We start from the raw sequence: 25,724 nt of genomic DNA, 5'->3' as shown, positions 1-25,724 counted from the left end.
AGCCTAGGAAACCCTATGGGGCATTTCTGCTTTGTCATATAGGGTCACTATGAGTGGGAATCAACTCAGTGCACACAACAACAACATAATAAATTTGAAAAACAAGGTACGGAAATGTAAATAATACACAGTACTTAAAAGGGGAGGAGATTATATACACCTATGCGCGCGGGTGCGCGCGCGCACGTAAACTAGGTCAAAAGATACACCAGAAAATAGCAGTAATGTTTGCCTCTGTTGTGTTACTGGGAAAGGGGGGTAGTGGGGAAAAAGGAGTAGGAAGAAGGCTTACATTTCACTGTATATCTTTTTGTACTATTTGAATGTTTTACCGTAAGAAGCTTTACCTATTCCAAAAAATAGACGATGATTTTCGCAATATCATTTGTAATGACTTCACGATAGTCCATTGTTTTATTTTACCAATCCCTTACTGTTGGATATTTATGTTCTTTTCAACTTTTGAAACATCACAGTGATGAGCATTCTTATATACACAGGTACATCTGGTTATATTCTCCGACTGAATTCCTAGAAATGGAATTAGCCAAAAAGCAAAGATGTTTTGAAGACTTTTGATATTTACTGTAAATATGCTTCCCAGAAAAAGTACTCCGATTTCGCTGCCTTTTGCAATGTCTGAGAGTGTTTTTTCTCACCCTACCCTAGCCAGTACTGAGGAGCATCTTTTTTGTGTGGGGACCCAATATGATAGGCAAATAATATTATCCCATGTTGGTTCTTTTACACTTATCTAGTTATTAGTGAGGTTGAAAATTTTTTTTGAAAATTTATTGGCCAATTTAAGTTAGGGCGATTGACTTTTGCTTAGTTGTAAATACTGTATATATTAAGAAGATTCAGTCCTATACAATGCATACTTTTGTGTGTGTTTCTTCTTCATTTCTGGTATTGTTTGATGCACAGTTTTTACAAAATATATGGTTAGATATATGATGCAATGATTTTTCCCTTGGTATCATGCTCCCCTCTCAAAAGCTATATAAATAACTAGTCATCTGTAACTTTTTTTTCAAGTACTCTAATTATAACTTTAAAATTTTGCTATGTTTAAATATCTAAGCCATCTGGAATACAGAATGTAAAAAGGAGCTTAATTTTATTTTTGCAAATGTTTGACCAGTTGTCCCAACACCTTTATTATAAAACTCACTAATTTCTTTCTGATTTAACTTTTCATCTTATATGAAAAATATTTAAATATTTGGGGCTTCTTATGAGTTTTCTATACTCTTCCTTGTTCTATTTCTATGCATGAGCTATACTCTTTTAATTAGTAGAGCTTTAGAATATGTTCTGGAGTCCCTGAGTGGTGCAAACGGTTATGTACTGTCTGATAACCGAAAGGTTGGTGGTTCGAGTCCACCCAGAGGCACCTCAGAAAAAAAGTCTGGTTATCTACTTCTGAAAATCAGTCATCAAAAACCTTATGAAAATCCCTGACTTGGATACAGCCTTATTTCTTAAATTTAAATCTAGCATCAGCAAAGCCAGTGGTTTAACTGGGGAATTCACATCGGTTACCTATGGAGTTCTATTACTATTCAGATGTTTAGACCCGGGATAATCTTGGTATATTCTTGATATATCCTGACTATATGGTATTATGTCTCAAGATTATTATATGTTATACCTGGAATTCTTTGAAAATGGGGTTAATCATTATGTTTAGAGGCATTTTTGTCTAAAGTTTTTTTAAATTGAATTATTTTGCTTTGTATTATTTTGTAATGAATTCTCATCAGGTTTTTATTATTACTAATAAGTTAATCGTGGCCATCTTTTAGTTTTGTCATCTGCAGATAGTTTCTTTGCTGACTCCCTGAAAGTGCTTGACCAGAGTGTTTCAACAACAAAAAAAGGGCTATATCAGACTTATAGAAAGGATTGTGATATTTTGAACATGGATATCACTAGACTGAATCAAGATTTCCAGAACTCTTGTGTTGATGCTGACAGGTTCACAGACTGCACAATGATTCACAATCACGTGGAACAGAAATTAACTACATAGGACTGAGTGGACAAAGATTATTATGGGTTTTATGTGTGGAATATTGCTGATGTTTTAATGTTCTATTTTCTGGATATAAGAAACCATTTTATCCTTTCTCCTAAACTATTTAACTAATGGGTTTATTTATTTATTTATTTTTAACTATAGATTATTCCTGTGTGTTTATGTGTAATCAATTACCAAAAGGAAAAATAAGAAATAGGAGAGGAACATAAAATTAAGACCAGAAAAGAAACTTTAAAAGAGATTAAAAAAAGAATTAGAAGATGAGAAAAACCCTTATCACAGGATACTTTATATTAGTTACTGAACTAGCTGACTCTTGCATTAAAAGTAAAATAATCAGACTTTAAATGGGTTCAGATATCACAAGTCTCAAATTAGAATCTTCTGTTGACAAAGTTGGCAAAGTTGTAAAGACCATAACTAGAGATGTATCTGAAGTTTGAGCCGTGACTTTACAAAATAGAATAGTGTTCGATTCCGTATTAGTCTCCCAAGGAGGAGTTTGTGCCTTAATAGATGAATGTTGCTGTGCCTATTTTAATAATATGCAATCTGAAATTTTTTGCAGAATATAGTTGCTGCTGAGGCACATGAAAAGCAATTACTGATACTGCTTAACCATACACCTCATGGGATTTGTTTCCTTGGTTCAAAGAGCTAGGGTCATTGTTTTGTAGATTATTTCAGTCAATTTGCCTAATACTGGTTTTAGTGTTTCTTTTCTACCTACTAGTTCACTCTGTAGTGCCTGAGGTCTAAAAGTTTGTGAGCAGTCATCCAAGGTGCAACGATTGGTCTCTGTTCATCTGGAGCAGCAGAGAAAAGGAGAGCCAAGTGGAAGAGGAATCATTCTATATCTGATTGCTTCTGTTACCAACTGTCTCTCCACCATGAAGCCGGAAGTAATCGGATGGTGCCCAGGTACCATTATTGAACATTTTTGATCAAAGATTCTATAGCAGAATCCTGATCAAAAGGGAGGAAATTGAGAAACAATTTTAAAACTCCTGGAATCCAGATTTCTGGGGCCCATGAAGTTGGGGTAACCCACCAATCCCATTGCTCATTAGATGTCCTTTTGAACTTCGAGCCTTGAAGAAACTTCTTTGTAAAAGTCACCTTTGAGTCAAACAATGGTCTGGATAAATTAGTCAGATTGTTTTGCCTTGACTATTGTGCTCTTCTGAAGAACTCAGTCACTTCTGGGAAAATGAGACTCCAAAAGTCAGTCTGGGAGCTATGTTTTAGGGTAAAACAGTAATTATTTTAATTTTGAGATAATGCTGTATTAAACCCTTCCTGAGCACAAATTGTATATCAGTTCTGTTCCAGCCCTTTTTCCATGGCAATGCCAATAAAATTGGGTATAAGAATCTTTAGAGGCTCTCTCATCTTCAGAACATTTTTGACACTCAAGTCGAAATGTTATTCTGATTTGCAAATCATATATTAAATAAACATAAATTTTAAACACTAAACAAAACAAAAACAGAAAACCTTATGTAACAATTCTATTCTAACACACATGGGGTCACCATAAATTGGAATAGGCTTGACAGCAAGTGGGATAATATGTTTTAATATTTGAGAGAAGAAACTTAAGATTCATAATTTCCCAAAAGTTCTAGAATCATTTATAAGATGAAATTTGTTAATAAAGTTTTAATGTAAAGATGAGTAGCTGTATCCAATACAGTTGTGCATTTCAAGAAATTAGATATAAATCGTAAGTGGAAAAATACTTAAAACTTACCACAGCTTTGCTTGTTTCTTTAATTTTTAATTTTATGGCCATGTGTAAACCATATATGAAGTTGAAGACCTGTGGCCTATCACATATTGCACCATTTTATCATTTATCATGGAAATCTTTTCTTCCTAGAAATAAGATTTTTGTGTTATTTGCAGGGTGCCAGTTCTGGCAAGAATATTAAATATGTTTACATACTTGCTCTAGTCATTACATTATTTTACTTGTATGCCCTTTTAATTTACATGCACTTTTAATTTACATTTAATTTAATTTACATTTAATTTATACTTCTGGAAATTGTACTGTATTTGTCCAGTTTATTATTATTTGTTAAAGTGTGCAACATAACTGTAATTAATTGATGAAGTATACAATATATCACAACAAATTGATAAATACATATTATTCACTTCTGAAATATTCAGATTTAGGTTCTGCTATTAAGGTAACTCTCTCCCATAGCATTTCTATGTGTGCAATTCTGTGGCATTGATTACATTCTTCAAGCTGCGCAACCATTCTCAAGTTTTTTCTGAGTTGTTCTTCCCTCATTAATCTTTTGAGTTGCTGTTGTCACTTTGATCCCATATAGATAGTTCTTAAAAGAGCATAATGCTCAAGGCTGACATTTTTTACTAGTTAAGCTAAACTATTGTTTGGTTCTAAGAAGACTTCAGGAGATACTTTTGGTTTAAGTTTTAAAGATTACCTCAGGACAGTAGTTTCCGGGGTTGATCCAGCCCCCATGGCTCTAGAAAGTCTGGAATCCATTAGAATTTGCAATTCTGTTCTGCATTTTCCCCCTTTTTATCAGGATTCCTCTATAGAATCTTTGATCAAAATGTTCAGTAATGGTAACCAGGCACCATCCAGTTCTTCTGGTCTCATGGCAAAGAAGACAATTGTTCATGGAGGCAATTAGCCACACATTCTATATCCTCCTCCTCCTCCTAATCCTTCTTTCTCTATTGCTCCAGGCAAGTAGAGACCAATTGTCATGCCTTGGATGACCGCTTGCAAGCTTTTAAGACCCCAGACACTATGCAACGAACTAAGAGGTAGAACAGAAGCACTAACCATGTTATTAGGCCAGTTAACTAGGGTGTCTCTTAAAACCACAACCTTAAATCTCCAAACCAAAAACCTTGAGGTTTTTGGTTGTACATAAGCAGCCTCAGCGGCTACTTTTTTTTTGGTTGCTATTGTTAAAAATATACCTATCACACAACTTTTACCAATTCAACTCTCTACAGGTGTACAACTTGTTGACAGCAACTACAACAATCAGCTGTGCAACCCTACCCTTAATCAGTGTGATTTTTCCATCACCATAACCCCCCCCACACCTTTCTCCCATTCCTCCTACCCCTGGTAACCACTAATAAACTTTGGTCTCTGTGTATTTGCCTTTTCTTGTCTTTTTATATGAGTGAAGTCATACAACAGCTGTTCTTTTGTGATTGACTTATTTCACTCAGTGTAATGTCTTCAAGCTCCATCCATGTTGTAGTATGTATCAAGACTTCATTACTTCTACTGGCTGAGTAGTATTCCATTGTAGATATGTACCACATTTTGTTTATCCATTCATCTGTTGATGGGCATTTAGGTTGTTTCCACCTTTTGGCTATTGTGAATAGTGCTGCAGTGAGCATTGGTGTACAAGTCTCTATTTGAGCCTCTGCTTTCAAGTCTTTTGGGTATATAACTAGGAGTGGAATTGATGGGTCATATGGTAGCTCTATTTTTAGTTTTTTGAGGAATTGCCACACTGTTTTCCACACTGGCTGTGCCATTTTGCAATCTCATCAGCGATGGATAAGCGTTGCAGTTTCCCCACATCTTCACCAACATTTGTTATTTTCTGGTTCTTTTTTAAATCTTAGTCATCCTAGTGGGAGTGACATGGTATCTCATTGTGGTTTTGATTTGCATCTCTCTGATGGCTAATAACATTTAGCATCTTTTTATGTGTGTGGTGGCCATTTGAATGTCCTCTTTGGGGAAATGTCTATTCAAGTCCTTTGCCCATTTTATGATTGGGCTATTTGTCTATTTTTGTTAAGGTGTCAAAGTTTTATATATACTTTGGTCATTAGATTCTTATCGGATATATGGTTTCCTCAGATATTCTCCCAGTCGGTAGCTTGTCTTTTCAGTTTTTTGGTAAAGTCTTTTGATGAACAAAACCTTTTAATTTTATGAGGTCCTATTTATTTATTTTGTCTTTTGCTGTTTGTGTTTTTATTATTATATAAGATAATCCACTGTTAAAAGCTAGACCCAGCAGCATTGCCCCTGCATGTTTTCCTAAGAATTTTATGGTTTTAGTTTTCACATTTAGGTTCTTAATCCATTTTGAATTTGTTTTTTTGTATGGTGTGAGGCATGTTTCATTTTTCTGCATGTGGAAATCCAATCTTCCCAGCACCGTTTATTGAAGAGATTCTTATTTCCCCATTGAATGGACTTAGCACGCTTGTCAAAAATCAGTTGACCATATTGGCTTATTTCTGGATTCTCAATTCTATTCCATGGGTCTATGTGTCTATTGTTATACCAGTATCAAGCTGTTTTGATTACTGTAGCTGTATAAAATGTTTTAAAATCAGGAAGTGTGAGGCCTCCTGCTTTGTTCTTCTCTTTCAACATCGCTTTAGCTATTCGGGGCTTCTTGCCATTCCACATAGAGTTGAGGATTGGTTTTTCCATTTCTGTAAAGAAGGCTGTTAGAATTTTGACTGGGATTGCATTGAATCTATAGATCACTTTGGGTGGTATTGACGTCTTAACTATGTTAATTCTTCCAGCCCGAGAACATGGAACATCTTTCCATTTATTTAAGTCTTCTTTAATCTCTTTCAGCAGTGTTTTATGATTTTCATTGTCTAAGTCCTTCACGTCTCTGGTTAGGTTTATTCCAAGGTGTTTTATTCTCTAGGACCGGGCATCTTTTGGGTGCCCCTATGTGTCCATTTCTTTACCTTTTATTTCATTTGATGCTAAAAACAATCCTATGTACTTTACAGATTTAAAAAAAAAAAGGATGCTAAAAGACATTACATAATTTGACTACGGTTAGTTAGTAAATTGTTAAGTGAAGATTTGATTTTTTTAACCCCAAGTCCACATTATTTACAGTACATTGCTTTGTCTCTCCGTATTCGAATTTATTGTTCATGACATAGTATTGTATGAAAATGGCAGATTCTAGAATGTTATGTAAAATATGATGCCACTTACATTACAGAAAAATACATATATTCCTTAAAACATCTGGAAAGATAGATTATCAAACTATTAACTACTATTGGGAGTGGAACTTGGGAGTTGGGGGTGGGGTGATGAAGCAAGAAGGACATTTTTTCATTTTCTACTTTGTATCCTTTTGTATAGAGCTTAGAAGTTTAAAAAATGATTATGCATTACTTTTATGCTAAAAGATCCTATTATTATATTGTTATTCTTATTAAATGGACTCATTTCTTATCTCAACAACAAGCAGCATATCTATTATGTGCCTGGAATATTTTAAGTCCTCGTAGGCTCTAGGCATTCTTATTTTTGAATGCTCCACCCCTCATTATATCTAACATATTCAAACGTACTCACGTTAAATACAATTTATATACGAGGTGAGTTGAAGTTGACTAGTTTCCAAAATGTTACAACTCGTAAACATTTAAAGTTACTTTAATTTTTCCTATTTTTAAATATTTTATGACCACTTTTTTTTTAAGGTCTCCAACATTTCCATGTTGTTACATGCCGTTGAGTTCATAGCAATCCTGTAGGCAGAGTAGAACTGCCCCATAAGGTTTCCTAGGCTGTAATCTTAGCAGCAGATCTCCAGGTCTTTTCTCCCTCAGAGGAACTGGTGGGTTCAAAACCCTAACCTTTCAGTTAGCAACCTAGCTCTTAACCATTGCACCACCAGGGCTCCTTAACATTTCCATAGGGCTTTGGAAAGAGCTCATGCCCTACAAATTGTGCCTCTAGCATAAAATGGATAAAAAAGGCCTCATGGGCTAAGCACCGTGCTAGATGCTTTGGATAGGAAGTATAAGAAAGGGTGTCTGCCCTCTAGAAATTTATCATCTGACTCCACATCATTTCTTTCTTTTCCTCAGTCCACACTTCTTCCCTACTGTAGTCTTTAAACAAATTTGTGCTTACTACTGATTCTTTTCGTTATTCTACTTGGTTTTGACATGGCCCATTCATTTCCTTGCCAACTCTTTAATTAGGACAAAAGTGTTTTAAGCCAGATAAAATGGAGAGCAAAAGTAATTATTCTCATGCTTTAAATCAAAACCCTAGGTCTCAACCATATAACTTCACGTGTTTGGGATGAAATATTCTACAAATTTCTCTGAGTATTTGTTCTTAGATATGTCTAGCTGACTTTGTGGGGAATTGGCCTAATTTCATTCAGGCACACACAGATCAATCATCAAATTATTGAGTGCTTGATATGTGTTTTGAGGGAATTATGGACAGCTAGATCAAAATATTTCACCCTAGGTTTTTATAAAACCATGAGGAGCCAAAGCAAATTGCAATGGGAAGGGCCTGCTTGAAGAAAGTTTTTTGCATTTTTCCTAACATGTAAATATCTTTCATCCCCTTTGTAGAGTATTTTGGAAGTCAAGAGAATGGAAAATGAGAATATCAACATTTGATGCAGATGAGAAAATCTCAACTTCATACAAAAGAAAATATTTTAGAAAGAAGAAGAAGAAGAGGAAGAGGCCATTGGAAAACACTGAAGAACGTGCTGATGAGCAGCAGACCTCTGAGCAAGTGACCACATTTCCCTGTTCCATATGCAAGCACGAAATTGATCTACCTGGTTTTTTCTTCCATAAAAAGCAACATACAGCTCTGACCTCATTGGGTTTTCACTGGATGGGTGAGAAGAAACCACTGCGATCAGAGATTGTTGCTCAGAGGCAGTTTTTAATTACTAAACTATTGTCATCTTTTATATTCAGTGAAAAAGCCCTACAAACCATTAATAACGCTTTTGAGCTAATGTGGAAGAAACAAGTACCAGCATACTATAAGATTATTGATAACATTGACAGGAGTTCTGTATATTCTCAAAAAATACACCATCTATTGATTAAAGGAGTAGCCATCTGTGAAGACAGGAATTCTGCATGGAGAACTACCATGGAAGATAAATTCACTATAGTGAATAATTTTGGCAATAAATCCAACGTGTGCTTTTTTGGTTTGTTTGATGGGCATCATGGTGTCTCAGCAGCAGACTTGGCATCGATGGAACTCCCAGTTTTACTTCTCCAACAAATTTCCAGATTTGATCCCTCCTTCCAAATGACCCCTGAACAACAAAAAGTAATCGATTCTTTTCACACTGTGTTTAAGGAAGAATACACAAAAATAGAAGACTGCTTCTCTTTCATTCCCAAAAAGACAAAAGCATTGCACGGTGACTTTGAGGCCATACATAAAGCCTTTGCAAAAGCATTCTGGAGAATGGATAGGCTTTTACGTCTTGGAAGGAAAGAAGTGTCCAGAGTTCAATGGAGCGGCTGTTCTGCAGTTACTTGTATATTGGAAGGCAACATTAAATGTCTTCATGCTAATAACTATTGGAGACGAAAACATGGCCATGGGAATTTGATAGAGAGTGCCTCTTTTGGAAAGATGCCACAAATAATTTCTGGAGTATTACATGTTGCAAATGCCGGTATGTACATTGAATAGTGCCAGATAACACCTTAACCTTTTTGATTCCTGACAGCAAAACCCTTCATGCCAATGAAATTATTTTGTTACTTGTTATTTAGTGACTTATCAATGTCTAGAAGCTGCATTCATTCACTGATTTAAGAAATAATAGATAATCATAGTTTATATGCAGATTGCAGGTCCAACAATAAATATAATTATTTCTCAAGGAGGCGGAGATATGCAACAATGTGACAAAAACATTATATTTCCCAAATGGGGCATCAATACAGCTGTTGATAAAGGCAAGAAGCAAATATATTACTTATGGCTACATCTGAAAGAAGCGAAAAACATTGAACACACTTCCTTTTTCAGGAGAATGAAAAGTTCTTTGGGTATTGTTGGTATAGATGTTCAAACTGGTTAGTTATTGTGATAACTAATACATTTGCAATATGTCATTCTCATGCTCACTGGCCACATAGCATCAATATCATCTCAGAGAGAACAATTGTCCACACCTCAGTTTTATGGGTGTATATTTTCTTCTTCTCCAAAAAGTTGGCTGTATTCTTGTCAGTTTATTTAAGGAAGCAATTCTTCTGAACTTCAGTGCTAAAATTTTAGCTTAGTAGCTTGCCGAAATGAAAAGCCTAGAGGAAAACAGGGTTAGCAGTAAAGTTAAGTCACATGAGATGCTAAATTAGGGTGCTACCACTCCTTTCATGGATTGAATAATTATTAATGATAGTGTCCACTTACAGAATATTGAATACAGAGCAATTTCTCATTTAGTCTTGCAAGAGCCCTGATTTATCTAACGGTAACTAAATATCGTTAATATAATTTACCAGATGAGAAAATGGAAGCTCGGAGAAGTGAGGTAATTTATTGAAGGTCTTAGAGGTAACAGGAGTTGGAGCTGGAAACCAAGCCCACTACATCATGTGGCCTCTGGAGGGGATTGCTTCTAGAGCCTGAGGAGGCTGGGACTCGGGGTTGGCTTTGTGACAGAAATAGTGTTGCAAAGTTCAGATCATCATGAAGATTATTGCGATGTCAAGATCCCTAGAAGATGGGTCCTTTCTGATCCGGCTCTGGTTCTGAGAAAAAATGAAGAGGACTCTAGATGAGAAATACCGCAAGGCCAACCCCACTGCTAATTGCTCAGCCTTGTCATTTCTCAGGCTACACTGAGGTTCCACAGGGTTCAGAACAGGCCTATTTCAGGGACTGTTTCCAGATTTTAGGCTAACCTGGGAATAAACCCATAATGTTGGAACTGGAACTCATTAGAAAATGGGTTAGTAACCCTCATTATATATCAGGGTTTTTGCAAGATTAAATGAGAAATTACTAAGTGTTCAAGATTCAGTAAGTTGTTTTTAGGTGCCTTCGAGTCAGCTCTGACTCATAGCAACTCTATACATTGCCCAATCCTGCTCCATCCTCACAGTCCTTGCAATGTTTGAGCCCGTTGTTGCTGCCACTGTGTCACTCCACCTCACTGAGGGTCTTCCTCTTTTGCACTGACCTGCTACTTTCCCAAGCTTGATGTCCTTCTCCAGGGGCTGGTCCTTCTGATAACATGTCCAAAATACATCAGAAGAAGTCTCACCATCCTCACTTCTAAGGATCATTCTGACTGTACTTCTTCCAACACAGATCTGTTCATTCTTCCGGCAGTCCATGGTATATTCAATAGTCTTCGCCAACATCATAATTCAAACGTGTCAGTTCTTCTTCAGCTTCCTTTTTCATTGTCCACCTTTTGTACGCATATGGGGCAACTGAAAATATCATGGCTTGAGTCAGGCTCACCTTTGCTTTCTAACACTTCAAAGAGGTCTTTCGCAGCAGATTTGCCCAATGCAATACATCATTTGATTTCTTGACTGCTGCTTCCATGGGTATTGATTAATGATCCAAGAAAAATGAAATCCTTGACAACTTCAGTCTTTTCTCTGTTTATCATGATGTTGCTTATTGGTCCAGTTGTGAGAATTGTTGTTTTCTTTATGTTGAGGTGTAGTCTTTGACCTTCATCAGTAGGTGCTTCCTTATTCATTGTCCAGCTTTCACATGCCTATGAGGCAACTGAAAATATCATGGCTTGGGTCAGGCACACCTTAGTCCTCAAAGTGACATCTTTGCTTTTTAACACTTTAAAGAGGTCTTTTGCAGCAGATTTTCACAATGCAATATGTTGTTTGATTTCCTGACCATTGCTTCAATGGCCGTTGATTGTGGATCCAATAAAATGAAATCCTTGACAACATTAGTCTTGTCTCCATTTATCATGATGTTGCTTATTGGTCCTGTTGTGAAGATTTTTGTTTTCTTTATGTTGAGGTATAATCCATACTGAAGGCTGTAGTCTTTGATCTTCATCCATAAGTGCTTTAAGTCCTCTTCACTTATAGCAAGCAAGATTATGTTATCTGCGTATCGCAGGTTGTTAATGAGTCTTCCTCCAATCCTGATGCCTTGTTCTGCTTCATAGAGTACGGTTTCTCAGGTTATTTGCTCAACATGCGATTGAATAAGTATGGTGAAAGGATACAACCCGACACACACCTTTCCTGATTTTAAACCATGTGGTATCCCCTTGTTCTGTTCAAGCAACTGCCTCTTGGTCTATGTACAGATTCCTCTGAGCACAAGTAAATGTTCTGGAATTGCCATTCTTGGCAAAGTTATCCATAATTTGTTATAATCCACACAGTCAGGTACCTTTGCTTTTAGCCAAGATCCATCTGACATCAGCAATGATATCCCTCATTCCATGTCCTCTTCTGAATCCAGCTTGAATTTCTGGTAATTCTCTGTCGATGTATGGCTACAGCCGTTTTTAAATTATCTTCAGCAAAATTTAGCTTGCATGTGGTATTAATGATATTGTTTGATAATTTCCACATTCTGTTGATCACCTTTCTTTGGAATGGGTACACATATGGCTGTCTCCCAGTTGGTTGATGAAGTAGCTGTCTTCCAAATTTCTTGGCACAGAAAAATGAGCACTTCCACAATTGTATCCATTTGTTGAAGCATCTTAATTGGTATTCTGTCAATTTTTTGTTTCTTGCTAATGCCTTCAGTGCAGCTTAGACTTTTTCCTTCAGTACTATCACTTCTTGATCACATGCAACCTCCTGAAATGGCTGAACGTCCACCAATTCTTTTTGATACAGTGGCTTTGTATTCCTTCCACCTTCTTTTGATGTTTACTGGGTCGTTCAATTTTTTTGCCCATTGAGTCCATCAGTATTGCAACTAGAGGCTTGAATTTTTTCAGCTAGAGAAATGCCAAGCATGTTCTTCCTTTTTGGTTTTCTAACTCCAGGTTTTTGCACATTTCATTATAGTACTTTACCTTGTCTTCTCGAGCCACCCTTTGAAGTCTATTCAGCTCTTTTATTTCGTCATTTTTTCCATTAGCTTTAGGTACTCAGTATTCAAGGGCAAGTTTCAGAGTCTCTTCTTACATCCATTTTGGTCTTTTCTTTCTTTCCATTAGTGGACGCTACTAATAAATATCTAATATGCCATCATTCATTCATTCCAGACGCATTGCTGTTTGGTTGGTTGTAATGTTCAGATCCAACATTTGTTGGATCTAATTTTTAGGGCATAGAAAATTGTGTTAAATTGTTTTTATTTAGGCATCCTTCATTTTAATAGAAGCAAATAGGTAGGAAAAAATACACCTTGTAAAAGAACTTGACTTTGATTTCTGCTACAAAGTACACCTGAAAGAAGGCGCTTTAAAGGACTTAAGTTACAAAAAAAAAATTTTCACACAAGTTTATCAAGGAGATACAAGATCCAATTATAGAAAAAGAATTAGTTGTTTTTGTTTGCTTGCTTAAAATTAGTAAAATCCCAGTGTCATCCCAACTCTGGAATTTAAAAAAAAAAGCAAAGATCATCTTATGAATTTAACGATGAAACCATTGAATAAATGTTGAATGTTTATACATGGAAAAAGGCATTTTGAAATTGACATTCTTGATTTTTTTTGTTGTTAGCATTTTGCGTTATATTGCATTTTATAATACTCTTGGTGCTCTCTGGGTTTACTTAAATTAATCCTTACTGGATTAAAACACTAAAAATGTATTTAGATAGCATACTTTACTACGCATTTTTCCTAATACCAAATAAACCTCAAATTTTATGTTTCTAAGTAACCACATTAGTTCCTTATAAACATAAGTCATTTTTTTAATCCGTCTTTTTTTAAATAGCTTTATTAAGATATAATTAACATAGCATATAATTTATCCATTTAAAGTACACAATTTAATGGTTTCTAGTACATTCGTAGGTCTCTGGGTGGTGCAAAAGGTTTGTGCTCGACTACTAACCTAAAGGTTGGTAGTTCAAACCCACCCAGCTATGCTACGGAAGAAAGCCCTGGTGATCTGCTTCTGTAAAGATTACAGTCAAGAAAACTCCATTGAGCAGTTCTACTCTGCAACCCGTGGGTTCACCATGAGTCAGAATTGATTGGACAGCAACAGGTTTGGTTTTTGGTTTTAGTACATTCACATATATGTGCAACCATCACCAAGGTCAATTTTCGAACATCTTCCTCACTTCAAATAGAAACTCTGTACCATTTGGCTATCATCCCTGCAGTCACCCTATTCCCTCCAGCCCTAGGCAACCAATAACCAACTTTCTGTCTCTATAGATTTGCCAGTTCTGGACGTTTAATATAAATGTAGTCATATAACATATGGTCTTTTTTATTGCCTTCTTCCTTTTAGCATGTTTTCAAGGTTAATCCATGTTGTAGCATATATCAGTCCTTCATTCCTTTATATGGCCAAATAATATTCCATTGTATAGATACACCATATTTGTTTATCCATTCAGCAGCTGATAGACATTGGGTTGCTTAGCCCTTTTGACTATTATGAATAATGCTGCTGTAGACATTCATGTACAAGTTTTTGCATGAATATTTGTTTTCATTGGGTGTATTCCTACCAGTGAACTTGCTGGGTCATATGGTAACTCTTCATTTAACTGCTTGAGGAACCGGCATACTTTTTTGCTGCACCATTTTATGTTTCCACTGGCAATGTATAAGGTTTCCCATTTCTCCACATTTCTGCCAACACTTCTTGTTGTCTTACTTTTTGATTATAGCGTGTGAGAGGTGGTATCTCATTGTGGGTTTAATTTGCATTTCCCTGATGACAAATGATGTCAAGTATTTTTAATGTGCTCATTGGCTATTCGTATATCTTCCTTGGAGAAATGTCTATTTAGATCCTTTGACCATTTTTAATTGTGTTATTTGTCTTTTATTGTTGAGTTGTAAGAATTTTTTTATATAGTCTAGGTACAAGTCCCTTATCAGGTAAATAATTGGCAAATGTCTCTCCCATTTTCTGTGTTGTCTTTTCCCTTCTTTTTTTTATTTTTATTGTGCTTTAGATGAAGGTTTACAGAGCAAATTAGTTTCTCATTAAACAATTAATGCACATATTGTTTTGTGACATTCGTTAACAACCCCGTGACGTGTCAACACTCTCCCTTTCTCAGCCTTGGGTTCCCCATTTCCATTTGTCCAGGTTTCTTGTCCTCTCCTGCCTTCTCATCCTTGCCTTTGGGCTGATGTGCCCATTTAGTTTCGTATATGTGGTTGAGCTAAATACATGTCTTATTGTTTGTTTTATGGGCCTTTCTAATCTTTGGCTTGAGGGTGAACCTCGGGAGTGACATCAGTATTGAGTTAAAAGGGTGTTCAGGGGTCATACTCTCGGGGCTTTCTCCAGTCTCTGTCCAACCAGTAAGTCTGTTCTTTTTTTTGTAAGTTAAATTTTGTCCTACATTTTTCTCCAGCTCTGTCCAGGACCCTCTGTTGTGATCCCTGTCAGAGCAGTCAGTGGTGGTAGCCGGGCACTATCTAGTTGTGCTGGACTCAGTCTGGCAGAGGCTGTGGTCGTTGTGGTCCATTAGTCCTTTGGACGAATCTTTCCCTTGTGTCTTTGGTTTTCTTCATTCTGCCTTGCTCCAGATGGGGTGGGACCAGTGGAGTATCTTAGAAGGCCACTCACAGGCTTTAAGACCCCAGACACTACTCACCAAAGTAGGATGTAGAAAATATTCTTTATGTTTTCAGCCTCTTTCTGTTAAGAATGATGTGGCTGTTGGTTTTGTATAGATGCTCTTTATTATGTTGAGGAATTTCCCTTCTATTCCTATTTTATTAAGAGTTTTTATCAGGATTGTGTATTGGACTTTATCGAATGCCTTTTCTGCATCGATTGAGATGATCATGTGATTCTTTTCTGTTGTTTTATTCATGTGGTGTATTATGTTGATTGATTTTCTAATGTTGAACTATCCTTGCATACCTGTTATGAATCCCACTTGGTTGGGGTGTATTATTCTTTTTGATATGATGCAGAATTCTATTGGCTGGAATTTTGTTGAGAATTTTTGCATATATGTTCATGAGAGATATAGGTCTGTAATTTTCTTTTTTAGTGGTGTCTTTGTCTGGTTTTGGTATCAGGGTTATGCTGGCTTCATAGAATGAATTTGGAATTATCGCTTCCTTTTCTATGTTCTGAAATAGTTTCAGTAGTACTGGAGTGAGCTCTTCTCTGAATGTTTGGTAGAATTCTCCAGTGAAGCCATCTGGGCCAGGGCTTTTTTTTGTTGGGAGTCTTTTTTATTACCTTTTCAATCTCTTCTTTTGTTATGGGTCTGTTCAGATTTTCAGCCTCAGTCTGTGTTAGTTTAGGTAGGTAGTGAGTTTCTAGAAATTTGTCCATTTCCTCTAGGTTTTCAAATTTGTTGGAGTATTATAGTTTTTCATAGTACTCTGTTATGATCCTTTTTATTTCAGTTAGGTCTTTTGTAATGTCCCCCGTTGCATTTCTTATTTGGGTTATTTGCCTACTCTTCTATTTTTCTTTCGTCAATTTGTCCAGTGGTTTGTCAATTTTGCGGATCCTTTCAAAGAACCAACTTTTGGTTTTGTTGATTCTTTCTACTGTTTTTCTATTCTCTATTTCTTTTATTTCTTCTCTGAGCTTTATTATTTCATTTCTTCTGGTGGCTATGGGCTTCTTTTGATGTTCTCTTTCTATCTGTTCGAGTTGTATAGCTAATGTTTTGATTTTGTCTCTTCTTTTTTGATGTGTGCATCTATTGCTATAAATTGACCTCTGAACACGGCCTTTACTATGCCCCAAAGGTTTTGGTATGATGTGTTTTCATTCTTGTTTGATTCTAGGAAATTTTTGATTCTGTCTTTGATTTCTTCTCTTACCCAGTGGTTTCTAAGCAAGGTGTTATTCGGTTTCCATGTATTTGATCTTTTTTGGGTGTGCAGCACTTGGTTCTTGGTGTAGATAAGCAGGAGGGAAGGGAGAGGATGTGATGTACAGAGCTAAGTGGGTGAGAGAAAGAAGAGACAGAAACAGAAGCAAAAAAACAGCACAAAAAAAGAAAAATGAAGAGAAAAAAATGAGTAAAATGGTGGCATGGTGAGATTCAGTGTGTGGGGGCAGGGCAGACCCTGGAGGCTGTGTGCCAGTGGCTTTCTAGCTGAGTGGTCTGTCGAGAAGAGGCATTGGTGGAATAATATAGTGCTGAAGGAGCCAGCCGGTGGGGGTGGCACGGACCCAGGGAGCCATGTGCCGGTGGCTGTCTATCCAAGTGATGTAGCGTGGCCCATTGAGAAGTGTCAGGGACAGCACACAGGGCTAGGTTGGTGGGAGAAAGGAAAGGAAGGAAGGGATAGAGAGAGAAGAAACAGAAAACAAAACAATAATATGGCGCTGAAAGAGCTGGCTGCTGGGGACGGCACAAACCTGGGAAGGCCATGTGCCAGTGGCTCTCTGACTGAGTGGTGCAACATAGCCTGTCAAGAAGGTGCAGGGGCAGCACATGGGGGTAGATGGGTAAGAGAAAGGAAAGGAAGGAAGGAAGGAAAGAGAAGAAACAACAACAAAAACAAATAACAAAATAAAATTATATGGCACTGAGTGAGCCAGCAGGTGGGGGTGGCATGGACCTAGGGAAGCCATATGCTGGTGGCTGTCTAGCCAAGTAGTGTGGCACAGTCCATCAAGAAGGGGAGAGGGCGTCGCACAGGCCCAGGTGGGTGGGAGAAAGGAAAATAAGGAAGGGAGAAAGAGAGAAGAAACAAAACAAAAAAAATATGGTGCTGAAGGAGCTGGCCGGTGTGGGTGGCAAGGACCCGGGGAGGCCATGTGCCAGTGGCTTTCTAGCCAAGCAGTGCGACACAGCTTGTCGAAAACGGGTGGGGATGGCACATGGGGCTAGGTGGGCAGAAGAAAGGAAAGGGGAGAAAGGAAAGGAGAGAGAGAGAAGAAACAAAGAAAAAATTAAAAAATGGTGCTGAGGGAGCCTGCCGGTGGGGGCAGCATGGAACTGGGGAGGCCGTGTGCTGGTGGCTCTCTAGCCAAGCAGTGTAGCACAGTCCATCAAGAAGGGGCGGGGATGGCACACAGGGCTAGCTGGGCAGGAGAAAAGAAAGGAAGGAAGGGGGAGAGAGAGAAGAAACAAAAAAAAACAAAAAGAAAAAAAGTTTTTGTTAGGTACCATTGAGTTGCTTCTGATTCATAGCAACCCTATGTACAACAGAATGAAACACTGCCAGATCCTGCGCCAACCTCATGATGGTTGTTATGCTTGAGCTCACTGTTGCAGCCACTGTGGCATTGGGGGAACTAGCCATTGGGGGTGGGGCAGACCCAGGCGGCAGTGAGCTTGTGTCTCTCTGGTGGAGCGACCGTAGCCTGCTGAAAAGTGGCAGAGAGGCTTTATAGAGGAAAGAAGGGTGGGGGGTGGGAGAGTGTGCCTCTCTGGTTACCAGGTGCTCTGTCTCCTGTTGGGAGCTCTGTGAAGTTGCCTTCCTGTATTTCCTGTCCATGGTCCTTGGTGGCTGAGGTCCAAGATGGCGAATCTGTGCCGCGTTAGCTGGTAGGGGGCCTCCACTCTGTAGCTCTCTTCGTTCTCTGTTCTCTGTCAGTATCTTACTCCACTCGGTGCTTCATCGAGTTCTTTATCCCTTCATTTGATGCTTAGGGTTCCAAGATTGAATTTTGTGTCTGTTTTACTTAGTTTTTCGTGTCTTTGCTGCATAGGGACGGCATGATCCTTCTGTCTATACTGCCATGTTGGCTCCGATTCTTGTCACTTTCTTGATGGTGTCCTCTGAAGCACAAAAGTTTTTAATCTGAAGTTCATATTATCTATTTTTTGTTATCTTGCTTGTGCTTTTAGTGTTGTAACTAAAAATCCTTTGTTAAATCTGAGGAAGAACATGACATCAGGATTGGAGGATTGGAACAACCTTCGATATGCAGATGACACAACCTTGCTTGCTGAAAGTGAAGAGGACTTGAAGCACTTACTGATGAAGATCAAAGACTACAGCCTTCAGTATGGATTGCACATCAACATAAAGAAAACAAAAATCCTCACAAATGGACCAATAAGCAACATTATGATAAATGGAGAAAATATTGAAGTTGTCAATGATTTCGTTTTACTTGGATCCACAGTCAATGCCCATGGGAGCAGTGGTCAGGAAATCAAATGATCCATTGCATTTGGGCAAATCTGCTGCAAAAGACCCCTTTAAAGTGTTAAAAAGCAAAGATGTGACTTTGAGGACTAAGGGGCACCTGACCCAAGCCATGATGTTTTCAACTTCCTGATATGCATGTAAAAACTGGACAATGAACAAAGAAGACCAAAGAAGAATTGATGCCTTTGAATTATGGTGTTGGTGAAGAAAACTGAATATACCATGGACTGCCAGGAGAATGAACAAATCTGTCTTGGGAGAAGTACAGCCAGAATGCTCCTTAGAAGCAAGGATGGCAAAGCTTCATCTTACATATTTTGGATATGTTATCAGGAGGGAGGGACTAGTCCATGTAGAAGGTCATCATACTTGGTAAAGGGTCATTGAAAAAGAGAAGGACCCTCGATAAGACGGATTGACACAGTGGCTACAGCAATGGGCTCAAGCATAACAACGATTGTGAGGATGCTGCAGGACCGGGCAGTGTTTCATTCTGTTGTACATAGGGTTACTATGAGTCAACTGACTCAACGGCACCTCGTAACAGCAACATTATTGGTATGTTTATATATCCAACCTTTCTTCGTCTTTGGGGGTTGGAAACATTACATATAAACTTACAGATATATTTTAATACATACATACCTAAAAAAGTACACAAGTCATAAAAATTACTCTGACAATGAAGTTGGACAGTGTTGTCATTTGTCAGTTGCAGTAATAACTCCACTTGCAGAAGGTTTTGGATGATCTGGATTATTCCTGGGAATGGGGATGGTTTTTCTAGCCAGAAAATTAGAGTTGTCTGTGTGGTCCTTTTCTTTTTTTTCTTCATATATTTCATGGTAACATCTCATTGCTTCCCGAATCTGTCTATCGATTTTAGCAAAGCGATCAGTGTTTGGGTCCATGTTTTCAAGCAACTGAAGCCCCTGATTTAGTTTAGAAAAACCTTCTGGTAATCCTTTCACTGTAAAATTTTTTTTACAATCTCTCTCCTTCCTCTTCCTCATTCTTCTTTTCTTTAGCATTTCTTTCCCTTCAAAATCCATTAAGTCCTGATCTGTCAATTCCCCTTCTTCATGATGTATGAGTTACTCCACATTGGCAATATCAAGTTCTAAATTTAGTGTTCTTGCCATATGGATGATTTTTCCACCGATCACTTCCATCATATTATCCTGATCAAATGCTTGGAGTGTGTTCACATAACTCAGCACTTTTTTTTCCCATATCCCCTGCATGCAGTTTCCTGTAACTTCCTACCAGGAAGATGCAATGTTCCAGATACACTGAAGAATATTATAATTCTTCCAGAAATCTCGTAATGCTACCATACCTCCATCTGTTGCAGCTATTGCCTGAGGAAACACAGTCCATAGGTAGTATGCCTTAAAGGTGACAACTGCACCTTGATCCACAGGCTGAATCACAGCTGTCATGTTGGGAGGTAGGTATACAATTTTCACATCTTGGTTTAGATCATCTGAGGAGGAGGAGCCCTGGTGGCCCAGTGGTTAAGAGTTTGAGTGCTAACCAAAAGGTTGGCATTCGAATCCACCAGCTGCTCCTATGAGGCAGTTCTACTCAGTCCTACAGGGTTGCTAAGAGTTGGAATCAACTCGATGGCACAGATTTGGTTTGGTTTTGGTTATGTGAGGAAGATGTTCTAGGGCATTATCAAGTAATAGCTGTTGGGCGTGTGCACAGTACAGTTGTCATATATCATTAGAGCTGAACACTGCCCAACTTTCTATCCATTAGAACTCCTGACACCAACACTGACTTCATCGTAGACGAGGCCGTAGCCTGCGATTAGGTAGTATTTTGAAAAGTAAATCATAATATTGAACATCTGCGAGTAAACATCTGAGAATGATACCATCAGCAAATTATGCACTGCAATACTGTATGTGGTACATATTACTAACAATAAGATGTACAAAAAAACCTCCAGTCAGAAGTGCGATTCATCGTAAGTCAAGTAAGTTGTAAGTCGGGGACTACCTTTACTTATTTTTCGTGCCTAACTACCCTAGTTAGATCCTCTAGTACAATGTTGAGTAGAACTGATAATAGCAGACATGCTTGTCTTGTTCCTGATCCTAGGGGAAAAGCATCTCATCTTTCATCATCAAATATGATCTAATGACATAGCTGTGAGTTTTCCAGAAATACTTTTTTTCAGGCTAAGGAAGTTCTCATGTATTCTAAGTTTGTTGAGTGTTTTTATCATCAAAGAGTGTTGGATTTTGTCAAATGCTTTTTCTGCATCTATTGAGATGACATAATTTTTGTTTATTATTCTATTGATACAATATATTACATAACTGATTTTCAGATGTTAAGCCAACCTTGCATTGTGGGATAAATCCCATTTGGTCACCATATATAATTGTTTTTATATGTTGCTGGATTTATTTTACTAGTATTTTGTGGAGGATTTTTGCATCTGTTTTCATAAAAGGTATCAATCTGTAGTTTTCATTACTTGTGATGCCATTGTCTGGTTTTGGCATCAAGTTAATACTAGCCTCATAAAATGAGTTGGTAATTATCTGCTCCTCTTCAGTTTTTTAAAGAATTTGTGAATAACTGGTATTAATTCTTCTTAAAATATTTCATAAATTCACTAGTGAAGCCATCTAAGCCTTGGCTTTTTTTGTGGGTAGTTTTTTAAAATTATTAGTTCATTCTCTTCTCTTGTTATAGGTCTATTCGGATAGTATCTTTCTACTTGAGTTAGTTATGGTGGTTTGTGTCTGTCTAGGAATTTGTCCATTTCATCTAAGCTAATATTTAATTTATTAGCATGCAATTGTTCATAGTATTTATAATCCAATCGACTCAACAGCAATGGTTTTTTTTTTAATAATTTTTGTAAGGTCAGTTATAATATCCCCGTATTATTTCTGATTCTAATAATTTGAGTTTTCTCACTTTTTTCTTGGTCAATCTAGTTAAAGATTTGTCAGTTTCGTTGATCACTTTACAGAACCAGATTTTGGTATCAGTGATTTCTCTCTACTGTTTTTTTCTATTCTTTTTCCCTCTCATCTTTATTATTTTCCTCCCTCTGCTTGCTCTAGGTTTACTTCTCTCTCTCTCTCTTTTTTTTCTGTGTCTTGAAGGTGGAAGGTTAGTTTACTGATTTGATAGCTTGCTTCTTTCTTAGTATAGGCATTTACAGCTATAAATTTCTTTCTAGGCACTGCTTTAGCAGCATCCCATAAATTTTAGTATGTTGTCTTCATTTCGTTTCAGATTATTTGTTGATTTCTTCTCTGATTTGTTCCTTGACCCATTGGCTATTTAGGATTGTGTTTGTAATGTCTACATATTTGTGAATTTCTCAATTTTTTGTTATTAATTTCTAATTTCATTCCATTGTAGTCAGAGAACATTATATTATTTCTATTCTTTTACATTTACTGAGGTTTGTTTTATGGCACAGCATATGGTCAATCCTGGAGAATGTTTCATGTGTACTTGAGGAGAATGTATATTTTGTTGTTGATGAGTAGAGTGTTCTATAGATGTGTTAGGTCTAGTTGGTTTACAATGTTGTTCAGTTCTTCTATTTCCTTGTTGACCTTCTGCTTAGTTATTCTATCCATCATTGAAAGTGGGGTATAGAAATCTCTATTATGGTTAAATTGTCTATTTATGTCTGTTTTGAAGAGCTACATTGATGAAATACATAATTATGTCCAGTTGTTGAATTGACCAGGTTATTGTTTTGAAATATCTTTTCAAAAAAATTTATTTTGTTGTTATTGAGAATATACATAGCAAAACGTACAATTCAACAGTTTCTGCTTGTACCAGAGTTAGTGACATTGATTACATTCTTCTAGTTGTGAAACCATTTTCACCCTCCTTTTCTAAGTTGTTCCTCCCCCATTAACATACATCTACTGCCCCCTAAGTTTTCTATCTAATCTTTCGAGTTGCTGTTGTCAGTTTGATCCCATGTAGATAGTTCTTAAAAGAGCATAATGCTCAAATCATTTTTTTACTACTTAAGCTAAACTATTGTTTGGTGAAATAACTTTCTTTATTCCTGGTTATATTCCTTGTTTGAAGTCCCCTTCATTTGATATTACTATAGCCATTCCAGCTCGTGTTCATTGTTTTCATGGTACAGGTAGTCCCCGACTTACAATGTATTCAAATTACGGTGAATTGCACCTAAGACCTTCTGTTTTTGTTTTTTTTCTTTACATTTTATTGTAATAGGTACTACATACAATGTTTCAACATGTAATTTACTGATTTTATCATTCTCAGATGTTCATTTGCAGATGTTCAATGTTATGATTTACTGTTCAAAATACTGCCATATAGCAGGCTATATAAACTTAAAAAAAAAAAAAAGATATTCAACTTACATCAGAATCAACTTACGACGGGGTCCTCAGAATGAAACCCCATCATGAGTCAGGGAGAACCCGTACATTTTTTTCCATTCCTTTACTTTTAACCTAGTTGTCTTTGTTTAAAATACACTCATTGTAGGCAGCATACTTTTGGATCTTGCTTTTTTATTCAGCCTAACAGGCTTTGCCTTTAATTGGGGGTGTTTATCCCACTTATATTTAATGTAATCATTGGTATGGATATTGGACGTCAATTATCTTGCTATTTGTTTTCTATTTGTTCCATCTGTTCTTTGTTTCCCCCTTTTTTCTTTTACTGCCTTCCTTTGAATTTATTACTTTTTTATGATTCAGTTTTATCTCTTTTGTTGACTTATTAACTATAATTCTTTGTGGTGTTAGTGGTTGCTTTGGGGCTTATAGTATACATCTTTAACTTATCATAGTCTACCTTTAAGCCGTATTATACCATTTCACATATAGAATAAAAACCTTACAACACTATGCTTCCATTTCTCCCTTCCAGACTTTGTTATTTTGATCACACATTTTCTTAATACATATAAACGAGAAAAAACCAAACCTGTTGCCGTTGAGTCGATTCTGATTCATAGCGACCCTTCAGGACAGAGTAGAACTGCCCCATAGAGTTTCCAAGGAGCGCCTGGTGGATTCAAACTACTGACTTTTTGATTAGCAGCCGTAGCACTAATACATATACATGTTATAAAACCCACAATACATTGTTATTATTTTCTGTTTAAGCGTTCAATTATCTGTTAAAGAGACTTTAATAAGAAAAAATGATATATTTACCCATGTAGTTACCATTCGTGGTGCTCTTTATTCCTTTGTGTAGATCTATATTTGTCTGTTATCATTTTCCTTCTGCCTGATAAACGTAAGCAACTGTTCTTGCAGTGTGCATCTGTTGTTGATAGATTCATAAGACTTTATTTACACCTTTGTTTTTGAAATATAGTTTCATTTGACACAGAATTCTAGGTTGACAGAATTTTTTTTTTCCTTTCAGTGCATTAAAAATGTTGCTCCACTGTCTTCTTACTTGAGTGGTTTATAATGAGAAATCCTCTGTCACCCTTATCTTTGTTCCTGTGTACATAGTACACCCCTTCCTGCTTTAAAGCTTTTTCTCTTTATCATTGGTTTTCAGCAATTTGATTATGATTTGCCTCAATTTTTTCCCATCTCTCTACTCCCCTTAAAAAAAAAAAAATAACAAACCAAACCCACTGCTGTCGAGTCAATTCTGACTCATAGCGACCCTACAGGACAGAGTGGAACTGCCCCACAGGGTTTCCAAAGAGCACCTCGTGGATTCGAGCTGCCAACCTTTTGGTTAGCAGCTGAACTCTTAACCACTGCACCACCAGGGTTTCCTCCTCTTAAGGCACTCCAATTTTAGGCCACTTGAAATTGTCCCATAACTCCCTAGTGCTCTTTTCGTTCTTTTTTCTCTCTATGCTTCATTTTAGTTTTTATTTCTTGTCCACAATGTCTAATATGCTATTAGTCACATCCACTGTATTTTTAATTCCAGACATTATAGTTTTTGTCTCTGGAAGTTTGATATTTGGGACTTTTTTTTTCCATCTTCTAACATTTTGAACAAATGGAATGCAGTTATAACAGCTTTCCACGTTCTTGTCTGCTAATGCCAACATTGTATCAGTTCTCGGTTGGTTTAAATAGATTGACTTTTTTTTTTTTCTTTTACTTTATCATGGCATGTATTTTCCTCCTTATTTGCATGCCTAGTTTTCCTCCTTATATACTAGTTTTCTAGCACTGCCATAACAAATTACCAAAAACCTGGTGGCTTAAAACAACAGGAATTTATTCTCTTAGTTCTGTTATCCAGTCTCTCTTCTGGTGCTTGTCATTGTTACTTATGGTTCATATTGTGCTTATGCCATGTATTAGGGCTTCTAGCATTGCCCCTATTTTTTCTTCCATGACTTTCGTCATTTTCGATTTTATGTTTAAGTCTTTGATCCATTGTGAGTTAATTTTTGTGCATAGTGTGAAGTATGGGTCTTGTTTCAGTTTTTTGCAGATGGATATTCAGTTATGCCAGCACCATTTGTTAAAGAGACTGTCTTTTCTCCAATTAACAGACTTTGAGCCTTTCTCAAGTATCAGCTACTCATAGGTGGATGAATTTATGTCTGGATTCTCAATTCTGTTCCATTGGTCTATGTATCTGTTGTTGTACCAGTACCAGGCTGTTTTGACTACTGTGGT

At 37.0% G+C, this 25,724-nt stretch overlaps 1 protein-coding gene across 1 annotated transcript in view; it reads left to right on the top strand.

Annotated features, from left to right (window-relative positions):
- Nucleotides 1-2,650: 2,650 nt before the first annotated feature.
- The window catches only part of PP2D1 (protein phosphatase 2C like domain containing 1), a 37,203-nt gene continuing 14,129 nt past the window's right edge, over nucleotides 2,651-25,724 (top strand). Inside the window, exons 1-2 of the mRNA XM_012558094.2 lie at nucleotides 2,651-2,965; nucleotides 8,432-9,513. Of these exons, the coding sequence (XP_012413548.2) occupies nucleotides 2,955-2,965; nucleotides 8,432-9,513 (1,093 nt within the window). The 5' untranslated portion in view covers nucleotides 2,651-2,954. The remainder of the gene's footprint in view (nucleotides 2,966-8,431; nucleotides 9,514-25,724) is intronic.

This window comes from Trichechus manatus, unplaced genomic scaffold (assembly GCF_000243295.1).
Source record: "Trichechus manatus latirostris isolate Lorelei unplaced genomic scaffold, TriManLat1.0 scaffold00136, whole genome shotgun sequence".
Taxonomy (NCBI): Eukaryota; Metazoa; Chordata; class Mammalia; order Sirenia; family Trichechidae; genus Trichechus; species Trichechus manatus.
Note: the sequence above shows the minus strand (reverse complement) of the source record. Positions and strands in the feature narration are given on the sequence as shown.